General features: G+C 43.5%; 2 protein-coding genes across 6 annotated transcripts in view; both read right to left on the bottom strand.

The window, feature by feature from the left end:
- TMEM201 (transmembrane protein 201) overlaps positions 1-2,796 on the bottom strand; it is a 34,757-nt gene extending 31,961 nt beyond the window's left edge. For both annotated transcript variants that reach the window (XR_012626153.1, XM_074848437.1), the window contains exon 1: positions 2,384-2,796. Coding sequence is in view for 1 of the 2 variants with exons in the window: in XM_074848437.1 (XP_074704538.1) it covers positions 2,384-2,487 (104 nt within the window). In the remaining variant the exon portion in view is untranslated. The remainder of the gene's footprint in view (positions 1-2,383) is intronic.
- A 4,279-nt stretch (positions 2,797-7,075) lies between these two features.
- On the bottom strand, positions 7,076-25,909 carry SLC25A33 (solute carrier family 25 member 33). Of its 4 annotated transcripts, XM_074847968.1 has the most exons (8): positions 25,345-25,637; positions 24,047-24,139; positions 16,521-16,700; positions 12,727-12,804; positions 11,119-11,219; positions 9,944-10,010; positions 8,326-8,606; positions 7,076-7,644 (listed from the first exon to the last, which is right to left on the bottom strand). In XM_074847968.1, exons 3-8 carry the CDS (start codon positions 16,565-16,567, stop codon positions 7,442-7,444), a joined length of 777 nt encoding a protein of 258 aa, XP_074704069.1. In that variant the 5' UTR covers positions 16,568-16,700; positions 24,047-24,139; positions 25,345-25,637; the 3' UTR covers positions 7,076-7,441. The 4 variants fall into 4 exon arrangements, with proteins under 4 accessions (XP_074704069.1, XP_074704067.1, XP_074704070.1 ...); XM_074847966.1 differs by lacking the exons at positions 24,047-24,139; positions 25,345-25,637 and adding an exon at positions 25,768-25,909; XM_074847969.1 differs by lacking the exon at positions 24,047-24,139.
- Positions 25,910-27,246: the final 1,337 nt, after the last annotated feature.

The raw sequence follows: 27,246 nt of genomic DNA, 5'->3' as shown, positions 1-27,246 counted from the left end.
CTGCCAGTGCAGACCCAATGCTAAACCCCATTTTCCAACATGAGAAAAACACATCACAGCTGTCTAGATTCCAGCAGGCAAACTATATCATAGATGCATTTGCTCAGTACTAGCAGTTGCAGACAGGGCTGAAGATGTAGCCACAACACCAGCTTTCTAGTACAGTGTCATAGGTTATAACACAGCCTATCCTTTCCCAAGAGCCAGACAGTGTCCCCTTAACAAGGAAAAGGGTGCCCAGTGGACTCAGGCAGGGACACAGACCCACAGTCATAACCAGTCCCTGTGCTGTCCCTCCCAAATGCTGTCTTCTATGAAACTGCAACTTTTGATTCTCTGGAGAATACCAGCCATCAGGACAGCACCCTCCGGAAAAGGTGCCTCTTTCTGACATCTCAGTATCTGTGACAGGATTCTCAACTAAATGAACTAGCTGCACGGCAGTTCCCGAGTTCCTACCAGTCTCTTTTAGAGTGAGCGATGGATTATCTTGACTTGTAGAAGGAGCAGCCTATGCCATCACTGACCCAAAGAGTCTCAAAAAAGAGATTCTCATGGGGTAGTCTGTATCAGTACTGACAGCAAGTCAGTAGCCAACAATCAGGAGGGGCACAGAAGATGAAGGAAATGTGGCTACAGCTACTGGTCTGAACGCAGCAACCCCACTTCTAACAAAACCTAACAACCAAGTAGCCATGCTATGATCTCGAAGAACGGAAAACTCTGTTATGTTTTGTGGTCTATCTGGCCCAAAGTCATAAGGTTTAAGGAGTTCTGTGCATATCTGGACATCAAGTCTTCTCCCCGATATAAAAAGCACAGTCTTAGAGGCTGACACAGTTATAGTAGTGTAACTCCACGTATTGACAGTTATTCCAGAACTACTTTCCACTAAATTGTTCTGATATATTTTATTTCCCTTCCTACAGGGTGTGGTAAAAGGATTTTGCAAGATATGTAAGTGCACTCATGCTGCAAATGGAGCAAAACAGGGCTGTATCATAACATTGATACCAAAGACAAAGGCAGCATCATGTTTGGATCGATCGCTTATAAAGCTGTCCTTGATGACTTTGGAAGATTCATTTAACTAAGGAAAAATAAGAAATTAGGTAATATCAGAATAGTATTAAGAAACACAAAAATGTAGCAACTATCAAGGTCACCTGAAAATATTTACAGCTCACCAGCAGTTTTCAATGACTCGGGAAGAAATGCTTTCTTCCGGAAACCTTATGATGAACTTAAGGAAAACAAATCCAGTCTCTTCCCTCAAAAGACATGTTAGCCTCAACTGGATCAAAGAAATGCTGCCTGCTTCACCGGGGATTGCTTTAGGCCACTAGTATTTCTTAGCTGCCCTAAATATGCCACAAAAATGCAAAGTCTTGTAGACGGGCTAATATACCACTGACCATTTATAGGGTTATATAAACAGCAAATGCTTTCGAGCAAACCTTAAGTATTTTATTGTGGATGTAGAGATACGCTTCTATTTCAAAGTGTAAACTTGAAGTGAACCATAACACTATGAGCCCTCGGGACTGCCGTTTTCTCCAAGAGAAGCACTCAATAGATGAGCAGACTGCTCAAGTCTGTTCTGTTATTCCATATATTCCTGCATTCGTTTCAAACTGCTAGATTATAATCTGTCAAATGAAGCTTTACTCCTTTTATGAAATCTGCATCCTGACTTCTCTCCTAATGTTTTTCAAACCTTGTTTTCAATTGGTCTGTTTAAAATTTGTTCTAAGGTCAGAAACGTTCTGTGCAATTAAGGAACAACTGACCAAAGAATTTTGGTCGCTGGTAACTTGGACTCTGTGTGATCTTCCCAAGTTTCAGCAGGTTCTAACAGCGCTGTTATTTCTGCAGCGCTCTCTGTTCCCCTGCAATCACGCTTTCACCCCCAAATCAACCAACACAAGCAGCCCAACATGCTCTCTCCCTGCCTGTAACGCGTCAGAAAACAAAAGAGAGAACCCCGAGCCTCCAGCAGCCCCTGTAACACCGCTTGCAGTCACAGCAGCCTCGGGAAAGGTTTTCATCTCCCAGGCACAGCTCCCACAGCGTGCGAGCTCTCCATGTGCAGCGCTGGCACACAAAGACACGAAGCCATTCCAGGGGATACGGCAAAACGTACCCGGCCCTTCACCTACAAGTGTTTGCTGCCCCCGACAACTCGGGGGGGCCTTACCCCACACCACAGGGACAAAACCGACCTTCGGGAGCCCCGACGCCGATCCGCAGCCCCACTTGATCTCCCCACACTCCGCCGAGGCCGCTCCCGGCGGCACCGGGGAGGAGGGCGAGCCCCGGGCGGAGCCTTCCCGCCGCCGCGGCCCGCACCCGCCCGCCGTCCCCGGCCCATCCCGGGCCCTACCTCCGCGCGATGCGGTAGAGCAGCAGCCCGGCGGCGGCGGCGCAGACGGTGACTCCCAGCCCGCCGGCGGGGCAGCGGGCCAGCAGCGCCCCGGCTCCCTCCATGCCGCTCCCCCACACGGGCCGCTCGCTGCTGTGACCTCAGCGGCGCTTTGTACGCGGCGCGGCCGCCCCTTTCCCCCCTCCCTCCTCGGGCTCTCCCCGCCCCTCCGCCGCGGCGGGGGCGGCCGCCGTGAGTCACGGCGCGGGAAAGGCCGGAGTCGTGCGGCGGCGCCGTGAGTCAGCGCCGCAAAGGCCGAGATCGTGGCGGCGGGGGCGGCCCGCCGGGCTACCTGCCCTTCCGGGGAGCGGGCCAAGGCAGGGAGGCCCGGCGTGCCTGGCCTGGCGCCCGCTTTCATTTGTTTGGTTGTTGTTTTTTTTTTTTCCTCCAAAATTAGACGCGGGACTTTATTACAAAGCAGCTCCAGGCCCTTTTAGGTGCCGGCCGCAGCAGAGCGAGACCCCGGTGAGGGGAGGCGGCAGCAGCCGGGGGCTTGCACTGCTGCAGGCCCAAGCCTGGGGAACGGCTGTTAGAGAACTGCACCTTCCCCCCACCCCCGGAGGATTCCCCCCCTCGCCCTCAGGCCACTTGCTCAACCGAAACTGGAAACAACGGGGTCTACAACCAGGCAGAGAACTGGCAATTAAGTTTAATGTACATTTTTGAGGAAAAAGGATAGCTGTTTGGAGAATTATGGAAATGAAACAGGCAGAGGAAGAAGAGACAGTTCCAGGAGAACAGGTTTTCTCCCAGGATGTATTTTCCTATCAAACCACCTAGTTGTCTGAGGAAAATGGAAGATCCCTCCCATTACACCACTGATTTTAGAGCACAGGTTATTGCCCTTCTGTGGTCCCTGATCAGCTTTACCCAGTGCACCGGGTGCTACAAACACCACCTCACTTCAGCCCAGGGACAGTATGGCGAGTGGAGCGGGAATTAAAGCACAGGGCTCGTGGGCAGTTTGTTACCTGTGAGCCAGAAGTTGAAGACTGCTGCTCTACACTTTCCCTCCCTCTGGATAGATTGATAAACAATACAATTTTGCAGAAAGCCCTCAGGTCTCTGATGGGAGCAGTTCCCAGGTCAGACTCACTCAGTGGCTCTCCCCTAGAAAGCAAAGCAACACCCATTTATCTCTGCCCCCCTCAGCACCCATGGGTGGGATTTACTGCTCTTACAGAACTGGAAGCAGTTGGTGGTTTGACAGTCACGTCCTGCTTTTACATGAAGGTAAAAGGAAAGACCTCTCCAAATTAGGAGACTGACCCTGCCTCAAATTGCGTAGCCGTTTTCCTGGTTAAAACAAAAAAAAACCCCTCTCAGCACAACAGACAGAACTGCTTAAAATTCAGGAGAACCAAGGTGTGTCAACATCATGTTTTTAAAAAGCCACAAATAGAAAAGCTCTTCATAGACAAATATTTGTACTGGAAGTCAGCTATGCTTTTAAGCTTAACTGTGGATGGGGTCTTAAGTGTTCCATTTCTATCTCCACAGATTTAACAATGGAAATTAATTCTATGGAATAATAGTGACTATTTCCTCTTGGTAAGTGTGAGGGGGACATAATTTTTCCATCTCTCTTTCATTGTTTAGCTCGATTATTTAGGGATTGTTTTATGAGACCAAATGATAGGGAAAGGAGGGGGAACAACCCAGTCATCTGGCACATCAAGCCCTTCTGCAAGTCCTCCAGGACTTCTGTACTTGAGAGCTTGTCTGTTTTTTCTACAGAAGTCCCTCCCTTCCTATCAACTATATCTGTAGTACCAGTCCAGCCATAGATGCAGTTTACCAAAAGTTTCCTCCTTAAAGGAGCTCATGAAGAACTTGTGCAAAACAGCTATAACTCATGGTGAGGGGCACAATCGCAATACAATACAAGCAGGTATCACAACAATGAGTAAATGTAGATAATTTTGAGGGACATCAAGGCAACCATGATAGGCAGTAAGTCTTAGAGTGTAAGGACTTGTGGCATCTTCAAATGCCTAAGAAATGCTTCCAAAGCTAACTTAACCAACATGAGGAGCTCATACTATTGTAGCAACTGTGTTGTAATTTCAATGTAACTGTTAATTTATGAACAGGAACAGACCTGGTCCTGATAAAGGTCATGGGAACTTTGTGATCACTTCAGATATGACCATAGTTTCATCACCTTCCTGATAATTAAGCTACAAAGGGTCTAGTAATGAAGCCTAAACCTGGAGGGAAATTGCCCAGGAAATTCTAACCAGTAATAAATTTACCTACCTTCCATGAAACTGACTCTCTGTGGAAGTCAAAGAAGTGGAATGAACAGTGAAAAATGCTTTTAGTTTTTCTTTCACAACCAGAGAAAGGTTGGTTATTTTTGAATTCAGACATCCCTTTGCAAAAAACTACTTAAATTCTTCCCTCTGGTAACAGGCTTATTCCATACTCAGTGACATCAATGAGATTGCTCACAGAGCATCACCTAAAAATGTTAACTCTTTACAGGGTTAAGGAATCAAGGGTTAGTGAATTTTGAGAATTGTAGTAAAGAAGGAAAAAGGAGTAAATTATATTAATTCAGAAATTCTATTAGCTCCCAATATAGCTTATTAACCCTCTATCAAATTAAGACTAATTCTGTCAGGGTTGGTAGCAAAGCGTAAAGAACCAGACCAAAAATCCAGCCGAATTCCCAATTTTCCATCTGATTTAGGCAGAACAAAAATTTGTTCACTTTCTCTCTTGCTAAGTCCCAAACTCCTCAAAAGTGTTTGAGTTCCCTCCCCTCATTCTCAAAAGATATCTGCAGTCTACACATTTGACTAACATTTCAGAAGTGAGCTAGTGTACCGTTAAGTACAGAGTAATACTAATTTAAGAAAGCGAATCTCAGAAAATGTTTCAAAGTAGCAGCAAAAGTGTCCTAGTTCTCAAAAATAGAAACAGCACTGTATGACAGTTTTGACTCCTGTAAGACTAAAGCTTTTGCTGCTCATCGTCTCCATAAAAAAAGCCATGCCAGTTTTTAGTTACTCAAGTTTCCTATTTTAGCTTGGGGGTAACGTGATACGTTCTTTTCAGTACACCATAATAGAAATCAGTTATTTTTGCAGTTTTGCCTCATAATGAGGTATACACACATTCTACCCTCTTTGCATTATGCGCCTCCATCACAGTGATGTCAAATATGACCTCAAGTCCCATTCATCAGCTACGTTCTAACAAGAACAAACGTGAAGGTTTGAATCCAGTTATCAACCCACTATATTTCTGCAAAAAAATACTAGCCTGAAAACTTTATCTTGTAAAAGACAGCTCTACTCACTACTAGGGTGTTTCTTAATGCTTTGCATGATCCAAGTCCAACCACCACCTCGGCTGTATGTGGTCCTTGAAGTCAAAGATGTCCGTAAACACTTGTTTATGCTCAAGAACTCAACACCTGCTCAAATCATGAGAAGCTCATTGTTCAGCTCAACAGCAGGGAAGACTAAAGTTGGGCTCAAATGCTGTAGTGTTTGTCTCAGCTGCCAAAGCAAATGACACTAATGAATAGGAGAGCATAGTATGGCCAAAACAAAACACAAATCTAGCCATTTGTGTTCTAAAATATTTTATCCTGCACTATCAGTAATTATTTATCTACAATACTTTAACTGCAAGGTACTCCTGCAATACAAGTGGTAGAGACTACTAAAATTAAAAACATGTTCTAGTATTTATGAAAAGACTGATCTCAAGTAGGCAGGATATTTGATTTATAACCAAAGGGTAAGAACTGTACCATGACTACTGCTGAAGAACACCCCTTTGATATTGTGTATTTGAAGGGGAAGGCAGATATCTATATGAAACAAGGACTGTTCAACAGGCTGCACTAAGCTGACAAATCCTTTATTTCCTTCAGTAAGAAATTAAGTAATGACAGAAAGAAACTATTTACATAGGCTGTGGATTTTTTGGGGTGTTAACTCTAGTGACATGTCCATGAGATAACACAGTATCTCATTCCCATCAGAAGCACTGCTCTACAAGGATATCAAATCAAGAGGGAAGTATTCCTGAGTATCATATTGTAGAGCAGAACCCAGAACTGCATTTATAGTCTATAGGTTTGGGACCTATCTTATCCTCTCTTCCACTCTCCAGACCTCTAGCATTGAAATCTAAGGAAAACAAACAAGCCCCACAGTAGTAAAAGGCTGAAGTCAGGATACAGGACCACGTTACTGCACCTCATGGAATTTCCAGAGGGCAGCCAGGCCACAGTCATCGGCCATCTTTATGCTCAGTCCTTCCCAAAAGCGAGGTCTAAAAGCCAAGTCATGACAGATCTGTTTACACACACTAGCATAAGCATGTATCCCAAATGCATAGGTGCACACAGTACTGTAATTAATTTTTTACTAAAAGCCTCCCACAACCACATTCCAGCAATAATGCCAGCGTAAGTGGCTTTTCTAAGAGATACTGGTGTGCTTGTTTCATACTATCAAAACAGAGAAAAGTACTACACAATTGTCCTACTTGAACACTCCAGGATGTTCACACAGCAATGAATGATGCACCTTGAATAAACCAGAACTCTCAAAGTTATTTGGGCATTAGGCTATTACAGCACTAAAGCGACATGACTCCAGTGGTAAGACGACAGAGTTTCAAATCTCCAAACCAGTTCTTCTGTTTTAATACAGTTTTAATGAACATCAGTCCAAGAGATCACTTGATAGTATGAGGTACATTCCTTGACCACATATGGCTGTGCTTAAGGAAAAGGACAAACATATACTTAAATTAAATAGTGTAAATTAATTTAGTAGCAGTTTAATTATCATTAAGTTAAAAAAAGTTGTAATTAACTATTAACGTTAATGACTTGAGACCTTTCAGAAAGCATGAATCCAAAAGGAAATATCCAGCAGGTGGTCACAGACTTGTAGTTTTTCCACCAGTGCTGCCACCTGCATCAGTCTCTTAAAGGACTATTTGTTCAACGAAGAAATTGGTCTACAGTCTGTAACAGGAGTCTTGGCTCTGCTACTTTGCATGGTCTTCTAACAGATACACAATTAACTCGTAGGTGGACAACACAATGGCTGTGTTTGGTATCTGCCGGATGAGCTGGGCAAAGAGTCCTCTATAGAAGGCGAGATAGCCTTCTTCACGTGCTACCAGACGTGCCGTCTGAATGAAAGTCTTGTATTTAGTGCCTTCTTCTCGCAGCCGTGTCCGTATGACCTCTGCAGAAAGGTAAAACAGAGCCCAAAGTTAACAAAACTTAAACCTTTCCATTGAGAAATGTGCCATTTCCGGGAAAGAGATGCAAAACCCAGGGACATGAAAACCTTCCTGTACCAATTACCTACCAGTACTTTCAGCCATCGAATCCTGTACACATTGCCGTTCAGGCAAGAAGCAAAGTTAAAGATGAGTTCCCTTTCATTGAGAATAAATGGATTATTGGCTCATTCAAGCTACTGCAGAACTAAATGCTTCACTGATGCTCACATAATCAATATTGCTCTAGTTTCTATATAACCACGATAACATTCATGTCTATCCAAAAAAAATAACAGCACTCAGCCCACAAGTGTTTCCCACCAGTTGATCACAGAATCCCAAAGGCTGTGGGTACTCAGCTAGATGAGGCTACTAGTGAGAACAGAAGCATCAGGCAATTCAATTTCTTTTTGGCATTATTTGAGTTGTTTTTAAACTAGGAAGCCCCAATCACCAACTATGTGGCTAACTAGGAATGGTGGGACCAGTACTGAAAATGCCAATGTGTATGCACATGCCACAGTAACATGCATTTGGCCATTCAAACAACTAAGAACTTTACAGCCCTAAACCCCATCATTCGTCTCGGATTACAGGCAACAGCTGTTCTACTGCAGTCATAAATGGAAAAGTTAACATACCGTGTGGATAAGCAATACAAGAGGCACAGCCCTTGGAAACAGCAGCAGCAAACATCAGTCCAAAGAAGTTTGTCGAGTTCCTTTCGGTCCCATTAGGAGAAGGGGGCAGTTGGACTTCCTTTAAGTGCTTTTTTAAACTTTCATAAATAGCAAAGCAGATAATGGTCTCAGAAATCCCAGCATAGGAGGCAGTCAAGCCCCTATAAAAGCCACGGATACCTTCTGTCTGGTAAACATATCTAGCACACTGCAAAGCATTCATTGGCTTTGAGCCTCTGACTCTAAAAAACAAACAGAACAGAGCATATAATGAGCCCCAAAAAAAGGATTGGTATTAAAAAAACCTCATGGATTTCAACAGTTCTTATAACTACAGAAAAGGTTCTCTGCTAAGTTTTACTCCAAAAATCTTCTAGGAAAGCTATGTAGAGCAGGACTATCATGCCAAGAGCACACACTTGGCTTTGCTAATTCACTAGTACATACTCAGCATAATTGTTTCAGCTCAAGTTATATCCAGTCTGTCACAGTTCACACCAATGCTTTAAAAGACAATAAGCAGCAAAGGGACACTGCTTGGTGTTAAACTAATAATTCCATTTAAAGCCAGCTTCAGCAGGCCAAGAGACAGAGGCCTGCTACATGAGAAATGATCCATCATTTTAAGAGGCAGCACTCAGTTCAAAGGTGCCACCCTGCAAAGTGCTGGAATTAAGTCTCGTAAATTACTTATAAGTTGTGGTGCCTTAAAGGATCCTTCTTATCTGATCTAACATGTCCTTGCAGGAAGGAATTTCCATTCTAAACAGTCACATTATTAGCAGAGTCCCTCACTGCTTCGATATCCACCAGTGGCTGTGAATCACTCAACTAAAAGGTATTACTGTCAAATTCCCTCTCTGTCTTCAGGAGGTATGTTCAACAGTAATCCAACGCTGAAGGAAGCAAAAGGACATTAAACTACTGCAACAGAGTCTTATTGCCTCTAGAACTTCTTACAAAACTAATGTGGCTTCATTAAAATTTAAAACCATCACCCTTTCTGTTTACAGCTGCCTAGCTGTGTAGCAGGAACCTTGGTTTGCTGCAGTAACACACACATCTGTATGATCTAGGATCAGCACAAGTGATGTCACCAAATGGGACACGGACTGCAACCTCAAGCTCAGGCTCCCACATGAGCTCTTCTGATCTTTCCACAGCCTCTATTATTGCTGCATTAAAGCATTTCAGTCCTTGATATATTTATCCTCAACAACCCCTGAAGTACAGAAGATGCTGTAAGCAGGAATCCGAAAGAAAAATAACGCTATGCCCAACTTTACTTAAGGTTTACAGTGAAACCAGAAACTGAGCCTAGCTCAGCGCTCAAAGCAACTTCCACATCCTTCCCAGTAGTAACTACGCATCAAACTGAAGTAGGACACACAGAACCTTAACCTTTAGTTGGACCAGGCAGAAGCATGGTGGCTTGAAAGGTGGAATTGAGAGTCAGGGAAACAACCAGGCAAGATCTATCAAAGTACAAAGAGCCATGAGTAAAAACGTGAAAGTTGAGTTTTCCGGAGGCTCCCTTAGCCACTCCACGGCATCCCATCTCCCTCAATCAGATACTTACTTCCGTTCCAGTTGCATTCTGGTTTTCACCATCCATATAGGATTCATCAGGGAGTTTGTGATAAAGGCTGAAAAAAAAGAAAAGAAACCCCAACATATAGCTGATGCATTGCCATGGCAAACATGAACTTTATACACTGTGCAGTGAGACGGTTCTAGTTACCAGCTCTATCTAGAGGTTTCAAAAGACACGCAGGTTACAATCTCTCTGTGGCCAGAGAACCCTCTCATGCTAAACTTCAGGAGGCGTCAACAAACAGCCCTGGAGTTTCTTAAAGAATTCCTCCTTTTAGCACCTATTTTAATATGTACCTCATGTTCCTAAAGACTGCTGTAGCCAAGGTACCTTACTTACTGACTGGGTTTTAGAGTCATAAATAAAAGGAGACCTGTGGGGAAAACACACGTGGATTAGTCTTTTGTTTTCCCCAAGGCTCTAGGTGGTGCCACTGAGCCATCTCGTTAACAGAATCCACCTGTAATTAAGGGGTTAGTTTGGGAAAGATTATTTTTAATGATCACTCTGGTGACTGATGTTTGAACTAGCAGAGCTCTTCTGCAGTATTTTTCCTACAAGAACAAATTGTTTTCCCCATCCTGGTAGGAAAAATACAAGATCCTAAAGCAATATGGCTAAAACAGTATCAAAAGTTTGCTGGTGTCTATTAATATTTTTTTCTTACAGAGACATTACCACAGCTCTGCAGTTGGAGAAAAGTTCATTCCAAGTTAGTAAGCAACAATCCAGAAATATTTTAAAGTGCTGAACAGAAAAACAGTTCCTCTGTAGACAAGGTAAGTTAGGAGCTATAGCAAACTCTTTTTCTGGCATAAACAACCTCAAACTAAGTGTACATTTTCTGAGCGCGCCTCTGTACTCATTCATATACCACAATTATCCAGAGCTGTCAGCCCAGACTGGTGGGTTAGCCCAGGTCTCGTGCAGACAGACTGAAAGTCCAGTCCCACCTTATGATTCATCCTACTCGTTTCCCAACTGTCGAGAGAGATAGAAGCAGTCTTGTAGCAACAACAGCTTGGAATAAATACTTTAAAGAATGAAGGTGTATCTCAGAGCCACACAGATACCAGTGTATGTGCTGCCTGCTACTTGTGAGGGGCTGGACATGGGGGTATTGCTGCAGACCACATGGAGGATGAATTACAAATACATACCTGCAGAACCTGCAGAACAGATGTGCACAATGTTGCTGTTGGGCACAAAAATGCCATTAAATCGCTCTTTGGCTTTGGAGTAGCATGCAAAATAGACAGCTCTGTGGAGAGGAAAAAAAAAATAGATAAGAAAAGCAAGGTAATATACACAACATCAAATAAGACACATTACTATTCTTCCCTTCCGTCCCTCGAAAAACAAGACTTTCTCTCCAAAAAGGCCTCCACATTACTACTTCCATCTACAAAGATACAGGGTTGGGTTTTTTGTCTCCTTACACTAAAGTGCCACTACCCACAGGGTAGAAATATTTCACTTTTGCATCCTGAGATGAGAGACAACATGGTCTTGCAGACAAAGCAAGTTAGATTGGATACCTACACCAGCTTTGGCATTAAACACACTTTGTAAACTTGGGAATATCACCTTCCCACCTGGAGCCTACGTTTTCCATAAATTTCTTCAGCACTGTAACTGTGTTAGCAGCACTTCATGCTTTAAACACTTAACCCTGGACTGAAAAAGTTGTACACACCCCAAATCCCTATACAATGCATAGGAATAGAGGAAGCTCAGCTGATCTGCAACAGTCAGTATGACGAGTAAGAGACAGAACCAAGTACATTCAGATCACAGCTCCTTGAAGTGAACTGCTAGAAAAATATTGGTGGGTATTGGTGGCTACAATTTGAGAATTTCCATAAAGTACCTTATTCCAATCTTATGGAAGACTATGAAGGAACGGAACACAAAAGACAGCACGAGTGAGTTGCATGAAAAACCAGGCAGTGCTGGATTCAAATCCCTGCTGCAAAGATCACCTGTAGAGAAACAGGATTCCCCACTTCCGGGGGAACATCCTACCTACTGGGCAAGAGGCCAGAGAGGGAGTACACCACTCTTCCATGGTCCTTTTTAACTGGTTCGATTTCAGGCAGAGAAGAGCTGCCAATTTCCCGATTGCTAACAAGTTTTAACATTTGCTAGGCACAAAGATCTTCAGCCCTGCCAAGAATGGGACAGTCATAAGTACATGTGGAAACCATTTACGTGCCCGTAAGATTTTCAAATACAAACAAACTTGGTAGCTACTTTAGTAGTTGCTTTTTTTTAAAAAAAGGGACAGAGACACACCTTCAGGGTTATGTGCCAGCAATGCCTCAGCTGCAGTTTTTCATTTGAGAAGAATTTAGGCAATCAAGGACCAGATAGGTACTCCTCTCCCCTGGCACCTAGCTCCTACTCAGTGTTTGGCAAGCACTTTTATGTATTCGCAGGGAAGTAGCAGATCATATTAGAAAAATGCAAATATTAATCCTACAGATTTTTCTGCACTACTTTCTCTTGTTTTCTCAAGCACATGATAAGTGGCTCCTGCAATGACTTGGAATTTAAGTGCCTTATTTAATCTGTACCTTCCAGTGTTATGCAAGTGTAAAGCAGATTTTTAGAAGTATTTCTTGGTATGCATATTGTGCAGTATACATGCATAAATCTCAGTTTACAGATGGGAGAACTTCATGACCTATTCTTTTGAATCACAAACATACTGCAACATTTGGGTTGGCACCTTAAATGTGCCTTTTAGCAATAGTTTAACTATTTACCTTGATGGTGCAACTCCAACCAAGTTTGGACCCAGCCCTCGGAAGAGTGACCTTGGTCCTTCTTTTTCCAGAATTGACCTTAGAATAAAAACAGGGGAAAAAAAAAAGATAGTATTTGGGTTAAAAGTTATGCTTCCTGTTCTGTCAGACTGTCAGTCAAAAGAACTGTACAAAAGCAGTAAGTATTAACTGTGAAGTGGGAGCTTTTAAGCTACATCATATACTTGAAAATTAGCAGAATTACACACTAGTGAATAAGAGTCACTACACCATAAGACTGCAGTGCGCTACAGGCAAATGTGTGTCATATGGGACGAGGTTATAATTTCCATTCTTTGAAAGCTGTCAGGAATTGAATTAAAGTTTCATGGAGAATCCAGTGATGGCTGACTGATGAACAAAGAATATTTTTGGCATTTTCTGTATCTAAGCAATTCAGGAGTTTGCTTCCTGTAGAGAGACACACAAAAAAGATCTTCTTCCCTTTCACAATTACCCAGCGATGTGTTTTTTCCCCAGAGTGAAAGTTGAATGTGGCAACCCCACTACAAGCTATGTCTCCCCAGGTAGTTCAGGGATATCTGGTTTTGAGGGCATCCAAAAGAGTTCACATCATTTTTCCCAAGTGAACTCCAACTGCAGAGGTACCACTGTGAATCACTGTCAGGACTGGACTTCACGATCAGGTCTAAAGCAGGAAGATCACCAAATGACACTGTCCTGCAGTTCTGAAATTGCTACAGCCCAGGTTTCCAAAGCCATTTCCACCCCTCTTCACTCGCACCTTAGAATGCACGCTGGGCTAGAACTTCTCTGAAGAAGATAAACTGTCTGGACAGCTTCCCCAGCAGCTGCCAAGTTCTGTACAACACCTCGCTGAAGTGCCCCATTAAAAAAAAACTTACCTATACAAATTTCTTGCACTACTAACAGCAGACATATCTACAAGGACTAAACAGCAAAACACTAGTAAACAGCCAAGTATTTGCCAGTGGAAGCCAGGTACAGTCCAGTAATCACTGGGATTTCAGTGCACAACCTGCTAGACAGCAGCCCTGTTAACTGAACTCACCATGTGAAAACCACGCAAGAAAATCCAGATAACACTGGGCTCCAGGGGTAGTTCACGTGCACCTGTTGGAACTGCCAGTTTTTCAGAATTTGCTTTCTAGGTCATTAGCACTGTTGAGAAAGTTCTCCACAGATTCCAAAACCAAGCTCATTAGACAGAAGAAGATACAGGAGCTTCTGAAACTCTTTTTCTGCAGCAGAGTTGAACTTTCTGTGTAAACTCCAGGGCTGAGTGTCTCCAAGGAGACAGATCCACCAACTACTTGTTCTTTGTCACTTAACAGTCACGACTGCAGATTCCAGCTGGGATGACTCATCAGAATCTTAAATGGATTAGACAAAAACAGCCTGTCCTTCTGGAGTGCTTTCTATTCAGCAGCAGGCTTAACCTGCCCTCCTGAGTACCTACTTTCTTTCTATTTACAGCAGCTAAGGGGCTTTCATACCCAACACCTTTAACTCTTACAGAGCAATTTTATATGTAGGGCTCTAATGGCTGCTTCTTTAGCCATAAAATTTTCCCAAACCAGAAGGCCCAAGTCATGTCCAGTTTGGCAATGCATGCATGACCTGGATTGAGAAAGGGATGAAGACTAAAAGCAAGACACCTAACTTCTTTCTTACATACATTTGTATTTTATCACAAAGATCATAATAGCACTATCTGTTCTTCACAGATGCTGCCTGCAAGGGAATGACAGCATAAAGATTTTGTTCTGACTTCTCAATCCTCTGAAGTAAGCAGGTCGAAAACTTGGTGATACATGCAGCTGAGCAATTCCTGAAGTGAAATGAAATCAAGATCATAGTCACCAAATTTAATGAGCTTAATAAATATATTAAAAGGTTGACCCAATTTTAAACCATTTCCTCTCTTAAAAAAGAAAAAAAAAGACAACCCCAGGAAAAGATGGACCAAGAGGATGAATTAAGAGCCTTGTGCCTTGAAGTTTTCACTTCTTTTAGTTACAGCTGCCTGAAGTCCAATGCTGCAAGGTGAAAAGATAGCAAGGGAAAGGAGATGAAAATCAAAGGCAACTGGCACTACCTCACATTTTCAGTCACGAATTGATCTAGACTCACCTCTGAATAGACAAAGAAATGTTTGGCAGGGGAAAGAAGCACTGTTTACAATACAGAAACTCAAGTCCCAGAACGACTCTAGCCAGATAGTTCTGCAGAGAATTTGAATTAGCACTGTACTGTTATATAAGTGTGCAGCTTCTCCCCAGGCAATCTGCCAAGCGTGTTGGCCTTACATAAAATCATTCAACTTGCTTTGCTAGTCACTATTTTCTTTGGCATTTCTGCTACCTGATCTAAACAAGACCTCTCTGCATCACCCTGGGGTGCCCAATGATCCAAATAAACTCACTTCACTTGCATGAGTTCTGGACCACAAGTTTACGGTGCTTTGATATGAAATACAGTAGTAGAGATTTGGACTTCAGAATTGCTGGTAAAACTATTCAGCAGTTGTAAGCTAGATGATTTCACATTTCCTCTTCTTTATGAATACACAGCTGAAAAGGGAACAGCTGGAGCATCAACTGCTGCAGTTTGAACCACAAAGAAAACTTTTAACAGAGATCTTAAGTAATACAAGTGTATATAAGATGGATGCGTAACAATAACTGGCAAAGTCAACATCTAATAGCAAACAGAGGAGAGCTCATTAAGTCAGCTGTAGCTGAGGAAAAGACAAAAGCTTCCAATATCCCAATTAGACATATTTTAGTGAGATTGCTTTTGCAAAAAGTGTCCTTCCCCCACTCCCATAAGTTTCAGTCACAGATCGTCCACACAAGAGTTCAGACAAGCATAACTTAAAGTATATGGGAACAAAGAATTCTGGAGGTCATCTGGTTCAAACTCATGCTCAAAACAGGGCCAGCTTCAAAGGCAGATCAGGGAATGACATCCACCACTAAGTGCAGAGAATCAGAAACCTGTTCCAATGCTGGTCCATTAAGGTGAAGGAAAGGCTACAGGCTCTCACTTTTATATGATGCTTCAATGAGAGAACGCTTCGAGAAAGGAATTATAACTTCTCTCCATCAAACAGGTAAATAGCATGGGCAGCAATAGCAACAAGTAGCTCTACTAGCTACTCAAAGCAACCTGGGAATGGCTCCAGGAAAAAGAAAAAGACAGCGTATATGGCTTATTCAGTCCTTCAATCATTTGCCAAGAACTGGCCCCAGCTAATAAGGATTACCTGTTCCAATGCTCAAAGCAGACAGTAAACATGATTATTCCCAATAAGAGACAAAAAAGAACTTCTCAGTGTTGAAAAGAAAAAGCCCTTTCCTCCAGAATATTTTCTGTGATAGTTCCTACAAGCTAAGGCATATCAAGAGTTTACAGTATGTCCTGTGTATTGATCCCCAGGAAGTCACAGCTACCAAGAAGCCTAAATGTGAGGAGACAATTTAAAAATAACACCTCCAGACACTTATTCAAATCAATTCACTTTGAAAAGTTCCTAAGTGGTGGAAACAAATTTCTGTGGAAGTTCAAAGGAACGTTCAGGCATCTTGAATATGTATGTGTTTTTAAAAGAACAATTTATCTTTCTACTGCTGAAGGCAGAAGCCCATCTGACACGAATCCTTCCAGTGCAAGTCTGAAGCAAAATTTGCATTCAGTGTTTGCACAGAGGAATTGAAACTCAGATCACTGGTGTCAAGCAACATGGAATAACAGGAGGAGCAGGTACTCACTTGAGAACACTAAAGAGCCCAGGTGATACAGATGTTGGCCTGACCATTCCTTCACCACTGATGGTCCCCAGCTGGACTTGCGGGTAGTAGACAGCCCGGAAGGCTAGCTTTGAAGATTGGAGCCTAGTCTTTATTACCTCTAAGGGACATGTAAAGATGGCACCAACTGTTCCTCCGCATCTGTAAAACACAATTTAAACAGAAGACAAGAGTCAGGAAAACATAGCTGCACAGATGTGTCAAATCACAGCATGGCGTATAGATAAAATCGGAAGACTTGTCTCCAGTTGCTCCGCATTGTGGACAAATTATTAGGAAGCTGGGCAGTTTTGACACTAGGCAAGGGAGACTGTTCCCATGCCCTGGGGGAGGGGAGAGAAGGTTGAGAAACTGTTACAATGATCACGTGTAATGATGAGATCGGTAAACACAAAGATGATACCCAGCACTAACAAAAAATCCGTGACTGACCATCTGCTGGTCCCATGTTCTGCCAGGACTTGGAATTCTGCCTGTAAAAACTTCAGAAGCATCTATGTTTCAGAGGTTGTTGTCCTAAAACAGACATAATCTTGGATGGATTTTTCTTATGGGAAGCAGGAAGCTGGCAGATGAGAACAAGCCACAGGGGATTAGGACACTCACTATAGACTGAAAACACAGCAATATAATTCTTCACGATTTCAGTACTTGTGACTAAAACAGCTGTTTACAAAAGTAGCAAATATCAAAACTACGCTAAGTTAGGCCCTCTTAAAAACAATGGATATCAACTTTTTTGGGGGGGGCTGGGAGGAAGGAAGCTGCAAGGATGAGAGGGAGGGTGGGAAAGCAGAACAGGACAGAAAGGCTACTAAAGAACAGAATTCCCATACTCTGATAACAGAAGGACAAAAATAAAATATACACACACACATATGTGTGTGTGCATGCGCCTATACATACACACATATGTATATATATAAACACATATATATGAAGAATAAATAAAAGATCCTGTAACAGGCATATACTCATCTTAATGTAGTCAGACTGAGCCTCTGAGAAAGCACACCGGGCCAAGAATATAAGGTGTATGAGTCCTAATTTTCATTTTAATCAATGATCTGTAAAGTGACTGGTCAAACTATTTCTCTCTCTGCTGCTGTTCCTCTTGGGTAATCAAATGTCCCTTCTGTCAAACTTCACAATTTAACATAACGCTGAGGTTGGCTACAAGGTACTACATCTAAATTTTATTAATCAAACACCTTGGGATTTAGGAAGACTTAACTAAAGATTTCATTTTTTTTCTGAGGACGTTTACTACTGTTAAACCTATTGATTAGAAAATATTTTCTTTGTTTACAAAAGTGTCAAACCATGCAATTCCTTCAAAAACCTGTGTTTGTGATTTTCCTTAGAAAACACCGTAAGTCAACAACTTTACTCTCCTTGATGTAAATGTGAAATTGCAATTCAAGTAGTTTTCCATGAAAGGGAGATGAATTAAAAAAAATAATCCTATCCTTTGTCTTGCACATAGAAAAAAGCATTGCTTGCTAGAGTCATAAGAACTTTGCATGCACTAATTTGGGAACAGAGATTCATAGAAGGATATTAATAAAGGTACAAGTGGATATTTTCTAAAGCCCCATCTATACATGAGCTATTTTACTAGGAGAATCTTTTCCTAAACGTAAGGAAAAGGACAATTAAAGAATGGCAGAAAAATCCAAGCTGTAGATACATACTAGTTTATAAATGCTTTATCCAGTACAGCTTATTTTGTTTGCTGAAACAGTGTGTCTTATATCAAACAGTAACCATTCTGTGCCAAAACCCTGAAGTCCCCGCACTTGCATTAACAGCCTGGCCACCCTAGTTGTACAACCACAAAAATTAAGGTTCTTTGTAAGGTTCAAAAGGACACCCCAGACCACATGGCTGGGGAATACAACTTCCTCGCTACAGTTTTCATTTTCTGCAGGATTCTGTTCAAGTACACGATCCCAAACACTATGCTTTCCAGATACAAACGCATCCAACAGAAGAAACCGTGTTTTCTCTGAGACTGGCAATATGATTTAACAGCATGTTTCAATGAGTTTCTCCTCTAAGCTCTTGCTTCTTCCTCCTCCCTGCTGAAAGGGGGAAAAAACCTAAACTAGGGACAATCCATACAGCCAAAGTGACAGGTATTATAAGAAAGAGCTTTGCCTTCATCCCTTTTAAACCACCTATGCTTTGACTGTTGAATAAAGTCACAAAGTTGTTTGTGGAACTAGGTACATAGCAGCTGATGTTGTGTCATTTGACTCAAAACCAACAGTGTTCACAGAGACCTTATCAGGCCTCTGATTATTTTGTGTACTGAACGAGGGCTTGGACACCAGCCTTCTGTCGTGTCAGTACTACTGCGGAGGACATCGCTTCAGTTGATCCTTCTCTGTTTTGTCAGATGCATCTCACATTGCTCTGAAATTAGATCTTGGGGGGAAAAGAGAGGTCAGGAGTGGCTTCTCCAGGAAAACCTTTCCTGTTCCCACAGCTCACACTTCTAACTTGGAGCAGGAAGTGTTTTGAGGATCCCTCTTGCAGATCTCCAATGCCACCTTTCCTACTATGTATATCCAGTACAAGTATACAAGTGTGTATAATTAACACCTGACTAATCAACATACTGCAGAGAAATTTTAAGTCTGTGGGAACTTGATGAAGAACATTTGATTGCCTTAACTCCCAACTCATTTATCCACCAGCGCTCCAGTACTGTGTACGCCATCTTCAGTCCTGATTTATTTCACATGTATGAACATTAAACCAATACTTGCACAGTAACAATTCATAAATTCAGAACACTGAAACTCCATTTGCTGAATTTTCTGAATTACCAGCTGCTCAGTCTAGAGTGGCATCTTGCCATACAATTTTTTAGCATATTCCCTCCCCCATCAGCTGTCTCCTTGCCTTCCTAGCCCACTCCTTGCCTTTTATCCTTTTAGTTTGATAATTCAGTTAATTTATCCAGCCTGTAATATTTAAGTACTTCTGGTAATACATATATAATCCTCTGATATTCAACACAATGAGTTAATATCTGCATCATTTTAACAGCTCAGAGTTTATGTTGTCAGTGTGACATTTAAGAAAACAGCATTATCTAAGACAGCAATTCTCAGAATGTCAACAGGACACATACATTCTGTCCCAAATAAAATACGCAGCAGATAGTTCAAGTAAGGACTTTGATGGACTGGGCAGCTCTTTCAGATGAGCTGATTTCCCTCCACATGGGAATTCTATGCATCATACCCTGGTGTTGCTCTATTCCCTGGAAAGATGGCTGCAAAATAACACACTGTGCATAAAAGAAACACTTTGTATTCCTATGGTGTTCCGAAAGCCTACATCTGGGAAGAAAGGGGAAACAACCAGCTTCCCTCAGCTACATAAACAGCCATAAACCCTGAAAGATTCAGACCATGGATATGCAGCCAAATTTTATTTGGGAAAATCTTATGCTGCAATCAAGGCAAAACCTCCAAGTCTTCATACTGGTTGGAACTGGGGGCGGGGGGGGGGTGATGCATCTGTGCAGAACTACAGTTCCAGAGATGTTAGGCAGTGTTTATTGTACTAGCCTCTTGCAAAAATCTCCGAGCGTCTAAATCTGTCCTTAGTCAAAAGACAGAAACCTCCCCTAGAAACAAAACACTATGGTAGAGTATCTTCAACAGGTCACACGGCAAGCACAGAACAGGAGGTTCCCAGCTATGCTCTGCAATTATTGCAGATAGAAAATCTCTTCCATGTGAGACACACAACAGTTCATCAGCTTTGGGCTGTCACTTACTGCCAGAAAACCAGTATTTGTACTTCAGGCTTTGAATGTCCCTTCTAATACATGACGGGTCAGGCATATCTTGCCATTACAGCAGTAAAATGCAGCTCTCTGCTTTGTGATGTTCAAACAAAGGAACTAAGAAAACTCTTGGTTTGCGAATATGAAACATACTTTATGTTATGGAGATACATAACGTACTATACATTAACAGCTTTCATAAAAAGAAAACACTGTTTAAAACACATGCCAAGGATGCACGTCTCAAAATCCAATTCCAATTTTTCTCTTGCTGCCAGCCTTCCATCTTTACAAAGTCCACCCCAATGATTTGCATTTGAAATAAACTCTCAGCACCCACTAGCAGAAGTGATATAGATGCCAAGAATCTTGAGTAGGGCTTACTTCATCTGTCCTATATGTAATGACTGAGCAGTATTCTTAATAGGAGTAACAACACAATGCTGAATGTTAAAGGAAGTTCTGCAAAACAAACAAAAAAAAGCACCCAAACCTTTAATGATCTTTCAGTAGATTACCACTGTCTTTACCTAGATCACAAGCAAAGATGATGAGCTGCTTGGTTAGAGCAATCTTAATTTATAAGCAGCCTGACACATTTTGCTGTGTGAGCGGTTGAAACTACCTCTTCCTTGTCAAAGGACAGCAACTACTCTCAACATTTAACAGTGAATTTTTGACAGACACCAGTCAAGTGAAACACTTGCAAGAGAAGTAGTAGTGCAAATAGTCTGGCAACTATACTTAATGGGCCACTTTACCAACCAAGTTGACATGCATACCTCAATTCATGCTTCATGAATGGCACCACATATGGCTTTAAATGTCAAAATAGACCTTGGGAAATCATTTGGTACAAGTGACTGGACCCCTCCAATGGATTCAGAAGCCTGTAGAGCTCCCCGAACACAGCTGCAAGACTCTGCCCCACTGAATTCAACAGCACAGGCTGGGATTCAGCACAACCAAGGCACTACCCGTGCAGAGTAGTGCACTGCTTCCCTGGTTGTGACAGAATCATGCCCCGGAAGGCAGATACAGAAAGTGAGCAGTATACGTGCAGCAAGTGTGCCAAGTTTTAAACGAGATTGTATTTGCGATAGAAATTTCATTCTGTTTTTCTAAAACGTGCCACATGCTCTAGCATGACAAGCACAGCATAAACAGCAAAGCAAGTTCTATCTGTAATATTTCGTTACTGCATCATCAAGACTGGAAACAAAAGCTGCTGCATTCTCAGATGCCGGAGGAAATTGAGTACCAAACCAGACTGTTCCGAATGCCTTAATTTTGAGTTAAGCATTCAATAAATTTCCAGCTAATAATGTTATAGGGTGTAGATAATCCTGTAAGCACTGTGTTCCTTGAGCTGATACACAGTTAGTGAATTATGTAATGCCCATGAGAACCTAAATTAGGTAGAGGGCTGGAAGACAGTCAGTCTCATCATCCGCTCTGGCTGTCCTGGACCACACACAGTACAGCAGATACATACACTTCAGGTGAAGGCTGCTTCTCTCCATTTTACAAATGGAAACATTATTTCCCAAATGGATTGTCAGCATTAGCACACTGCTTAACAATTAACATCTGTGGGAGCTGTATACCAGTTCCTTTCCCCACAACTTCTTTGGTTACTAATTTGGGGAGTAACATTTCATTAGTTCTGGGACCTGTACCAGACACTCAGGCAAATCCAGGTCCAATTCAACACTTTAAACAAGGCTCTCAGCAACCAAGTGCATACAACTCCACTCAGCTGCCACTGAGACAATCAACTTATGCCCGTGGAGACAGATGTCACTATGTCCTCAATTCAAAGCAGCTTGATGTCACCAACCTTCCCGAAGTACGCTTCCGACTCTTTTACAGGTGGCTTAAGCAAACTTTGGTATCTAAGGTTGCTTTTCAGAGCCATAGGAGCAAGGGAGGTACGGACTTAGGCCTCAATACCGAGACAGAAAAAAAGTCACAAACATGGTTTTATTCAAACAAACAGTCCCCCCAGTTTGAAACCAAACTACTAAAGAATACATATCACACAGTACCTACATGAAATCAAGATAAAAACTTTGTTCCCAGTTTTTGGTCTTTGCTGGTTCTATGAAGGGCATTGCAGCCTCTAAATACCACTTCCTAGGAAATCCCTGTAGTAAACAGTATTAGTCCAGCTGGAAAGACAACACGGAGTAACCTCTGCTACAGACCAGTCCACAGTTTTCCCCAAAGAAAAACAAGCAACAACTGCACTGACTTCAGCAGGGAAACAGGACCCCAGCCTTGTAAACATGCTCACATCTGTTGTGCAACTCAGGCATCATTCTCTTTGCTGCTTCTGAAATGTTCCCTGGCCTCAGAGTCATCTCCCCATCAAAATGCCAAGACCCTTTGGTTTGCTGTTACTGTAAGCCTTAAAAGGAACCAACAGAAACAAAAGGAAGCCAGTGAGTCTGTCTGCCTGTAATAAGTTGGCTAATAGGAAGCCATCTCTTTCAACAAATGCAGAACACTTTCTAATATTCAAGTGATTTCATCACTCCTAGCCTCTGAAGTTTTAAACGCTTCTATTCTGGCCATTAAAATTACCTGAGGCCGGCCTGCCTTCTTTGTGCACACATAATGGTTTACATCTTCTTAAACTGACCCCGCACCCCACCCTCACCTCCACAGGACGCTATCTTAATACCAGTAATGTCTCTACCAAAATTATTTCAAGTGAATGGGCTGCTCTTGCTTTAGCTGCAAAAAATACAATTGAATGAAGGTTAGCATCTTACACAACCTATAGAGTATTCTGAACTTCCAACAATTTCTTCTGCTGGAGGGATAATTTTATCCAAGGTCCTGGTTCTGCAAACAGCTTTATGTCACAGTACAAACCATTTATTATAATAGGGTTCTCTGAAAGAAAGAGCAAAGGTAAAGGTATTTGAAGGACTGAGGAAGGACCTCAGAGATTATTACTCAAGCACTAAAACACTAACAATTCTAAAATTCCTTTGATGATGTAACAGATGTAGCAAAATATTATCACAGCTGAGCTCCTTTAATCAGATTTTAAGCAGGCATCCTTTACCACTCCTAAAAACTGAAATGTGTAAGGCAGACATGGCCCGGAGCCTCATACTGAATATGATTTGGGTCTCTAGCTTGTCCATGGGCTGGCTGGTCCACACCCCTCCAGACACATCATGTATTTCCTCCTACATTTCTTACATGGAGAGAAAGGTGGTTTAATAGCTTAGGCAACAGTTCAAAACTGATGTTCAAGTTCTTATTCTATGCAGTGAGCCCCAAGAAGTCTGCATTTCTCACTTGGAAAGCAGACATAATAGCATTAATAGATATGTACGTGCACACGATACGGAAATTCAGGGCCTTGAACAGGGAATCGCTCTGAAATAAACTGTTTGGATGGTGGGTGGGTGCGTGGTGGACCAAACACTTCAGCATTGGCTGGTGCACGAGAAGGCTAAATTTGCTGTCTCATTTTCCCTTCTGTAACATCAGAGCAAGAGAAATGATTGCACACTTTTCCGTGTCTCTGTAAATAACAAGATATGCAGAACAAGAATCAGGTCCAGCAATGAACATTTAAAAGCCTGTATACCCTAAAAGCCCATCTCTTTCCTCTGTGCTGTATTTTCATCGCTGCTTTAGCAATAGATCAAACTTATTATACCAGAGTGGCCAGGATGACATTCCCTGCTGCGTTTCCAGTCTTTCCCCCCATGCTTCTCAAAAACAGATTGGACCTGGTGACTTCCGAGGTGTGCTGCAGAAAATGGTTGTTTGTTAGGATTCTTGGAGAAGGTACAGGGTACATTAAACGAGTAAGGAAGATCTTGATCACTCAGTACTAGATTAAAACAGTGATTAATTTAAAATTCCTATTTATTTATAGTCTGATGAGTTACATGAGGACACCTAGAGTTCTGAGTAGGCATTGTTACTATCCAAACAAGCTGCATGTGTACATTCAGGTCCGGTTTCTGTCACGGGCTTCATGTACTACTCTAATGCAAGTGGGGGAGGCGGGGGAAAGAGAGGACTTCACACATACCACCCAAGTCAGCAGAAGGACAGGGTCTCTGAAAAACTTAGTTTTGTTGGGTTTAATATTATATTAAATGAACTTACTGCTCCAAGGACATGTCAGAGGAGACTGAAGTCTCCTGTCTAGCAACAGAAGAAACAATGGTCTACTCTTAAACAGATTTAAACTAACAATAGGTTTCATGGTGGCTTCCTAACTATTGTCAGCTGACAAGCACTACAGAATATTCTACTACTTAGTTCAAACCATCAGAAAAAGATTAAAACAAAAGATTTTTGATAAGGACTGAAGTCCATAAAACAGCACTTACTATCTGCATAATGATGATTTTTTTTTAATTTATTTTTTAATTTACACCATAGAACTATCTTACTGGACTACTATTAAAATTACTGCAATAAGGTAATTCACAAGGCTTTTTAGGAGGGTTTTGGTTGGTGTCTTGTGGAGTGGGGTTGTTACTTTAAGCTTTTAACACAACAAAACTAGTAAGTTTACAATTTCTTGCAAGAACTTAGGAGGCCTGGTGTGCCAGGCCACTTACTGAGAAGTACCAGGACCTTCTCTAACTCTCTTCCCTCCCATCTTTTTTCCCTTTTTGGAGGACTTGGTTTTCAGTGTAATTATATGGATCGGGCAGTTACACAGCCTCCACTATTAACTGTCACCTACGCAGAGCTTATCGGAGTGTCCTGCAAATACGTTCCTTTACAAAATCAAGCTATGATCCATCGAAAAGCATTGGCCTGCTGTCTGGAGAATGCTTTTTGGATGACATCCCTCAGTTCCTGCTTGATTCAGCAGGAGCCACATACGAGGGCAGGATTTGGAGTAAAGTGTTTCATTTAACAGAGCTGGATGCCAGAGCGATGTAAGATTTTGAAATTATATACAGCTAAATGTCACAGCAGCCCAGCACTGACCTCAGGTCGCACCATGGTCCTTTCTGACCTCTCCCGCTTGCCTGGCGAGGGATGTATTTTCTAATTCTGGACAGGCCCCGCTTGCCGCGCCGCCTCTACGCGGGCAGCGAGGAGAAAGCTGCCCGGCTGCCACGGGAACGGGCACGCAGGTCCGCGAGGGTGACGACGGCAAAGGCGCGGGCTGCGCTCGGCGCCCACAGGCCGTCACCCCGTCACCCCGTCGCCGGCCGGCGTGCGGCGGAGAGCTGCGGGAAAGGGAGGCCGCCGCCCGCCCGCCCCTCACCCGAGGCAGCGCCCGGGCACCCCGGCGGGGAGCCGCCGCCCCCCTCTCTGAGGGGCCTCCCTGGGCGGGCGGCAGCGCCTCCACCGCGGCCGTCGCCCCGCGCCCCGGGCCCAGCCCTAAGCCGCGGCGGCCGCACTCACCCCCCGGCGAAGAGGTGCAGCAGCGTGTTCTCCTGCGGGGCGCCCGCCATGCTGCCGCTGCCGTCACCGCCGCCTCAGGCCCCGGCTCCCCGCGCGGGAGCGGGAGGCGGAGGCCCGGCCGCGGCGCGCACGTGACGCCAGCGGGCGGTGCGTGGTGCGTCAGGCGGGCGCGTGCGACGGCCCCGCGGGCAGCACCGCCCCCTGGCGGGCGGGCGGGGGCCGAGCGGCGGAAGGACACGGCGCGGAGGCGCGCGGTAGTGGGGCCGCGGAACGTCCCGCCGGCGGTGGAGGTGCCGGCAGAGGGTCCGTGATGGCGGCGGGAGGCGTGAGCGCTGCCCAGCCCCGCGGCCTGGCACTGAGGGACAAGGTGGTCCCCACGGAGAAGCGGCAGCCCCTGTGTACACAGTCCTGCACATCACCGGCGCCTCCCTGCGCTCACAGAGCCTGTTCCTCAGAGCGCACCTACGCTGTGCCCGAGCCGGGGCTGAGGCTCAGGTGGGCTGCGGGCCCAGGTTTTCAGGTGTATACCTGTCCTCAGGTATGGCTGTAAGGTAAACTGGCACGTAAAGAACGCTCAGACTGGTCCTTCGTGGTGTGAGCCACAGACACACACAGCTCTGTCGCTGTCAGCCCCCTCAGCTGTGGCGGTGACATCCCGGTGCAGAGAAGTTGGCCTTTGGTATGTTCTGGAACCCCACGCCGCAAGGGTGGAGGGGTTAGACACCTTATTTAAGCTGAGACCCTGCAAGAAGCGCATAGATGTGCCAGATGGGCTGTTGTGGTTTAAACCCAAACCACACAGCCGCTTGCTCCCCCATCCTGGGGGAATGGGGAGGGATGTGGAGGAGTAAGGGTAAGGAGACTCATAGGTTGAGATAAAAACTATAATTGAAATAAAATTATAATAATAGTCATAATAGAAAATACAAACAAGTAATGCACAGTGTGATTGCTCACCACGCACTGACCGATGTCCATCCCATTCCCAACTAGCAATCCCAGAGAAGAGAGAATCCTGAAACTGCAATCCCGGTAGCAAGAGTGAGCTTCCCGATCAACCTTCCTCTACACACTGAGCACGACGTTCTGTGATATGGAACATTCCACTGGCCAGTTTGGGTCCGTTGCTCTGGCTGTGCTCCCTCCCAGCTTCTTGTGTACCTGCGCACTGGCAAGACACGGGAAGTTGAAAAGTCCTTGATTTCTTAGCAACAACTAAAAACATCCGTACGTTATCAACATTGTCCTCATATCAAATCCCATACTGAATCTAAAACACAGCACTGTTGTAGCTACTAAGAAGGGAAAAAACAATCAGCTCCATCGCAACCAAAAGCATGAGAGTATCCACCCCTTATTCCATACCATATAATGTCATGGTCAGCATATAAAGCTGGAGAAAGAAGGAGGAAAGGGGGGATGCTCGGAGTGATGGCGTTTGTCTTCCCAAGTAACTGTTACATGTGATGGAGCCCTGCT

This window comes from Strix aluco, chromosome 22 (assembly GCF_031877795.1).
Source record: "Strix aluco isolate bStrAlu1 chromosome 22, bStrAlu1.hap1, whole genome shotgun sequence".
NCBI classification, from domain to species: Eukaryota; Metazoa; Chordata; class Aves; order Strigiformes; family Strigidae; genus Strix; species Strix aluco.
This window is presented reverse-complemented; position numbering and strand designations above follow the sequence as displayed.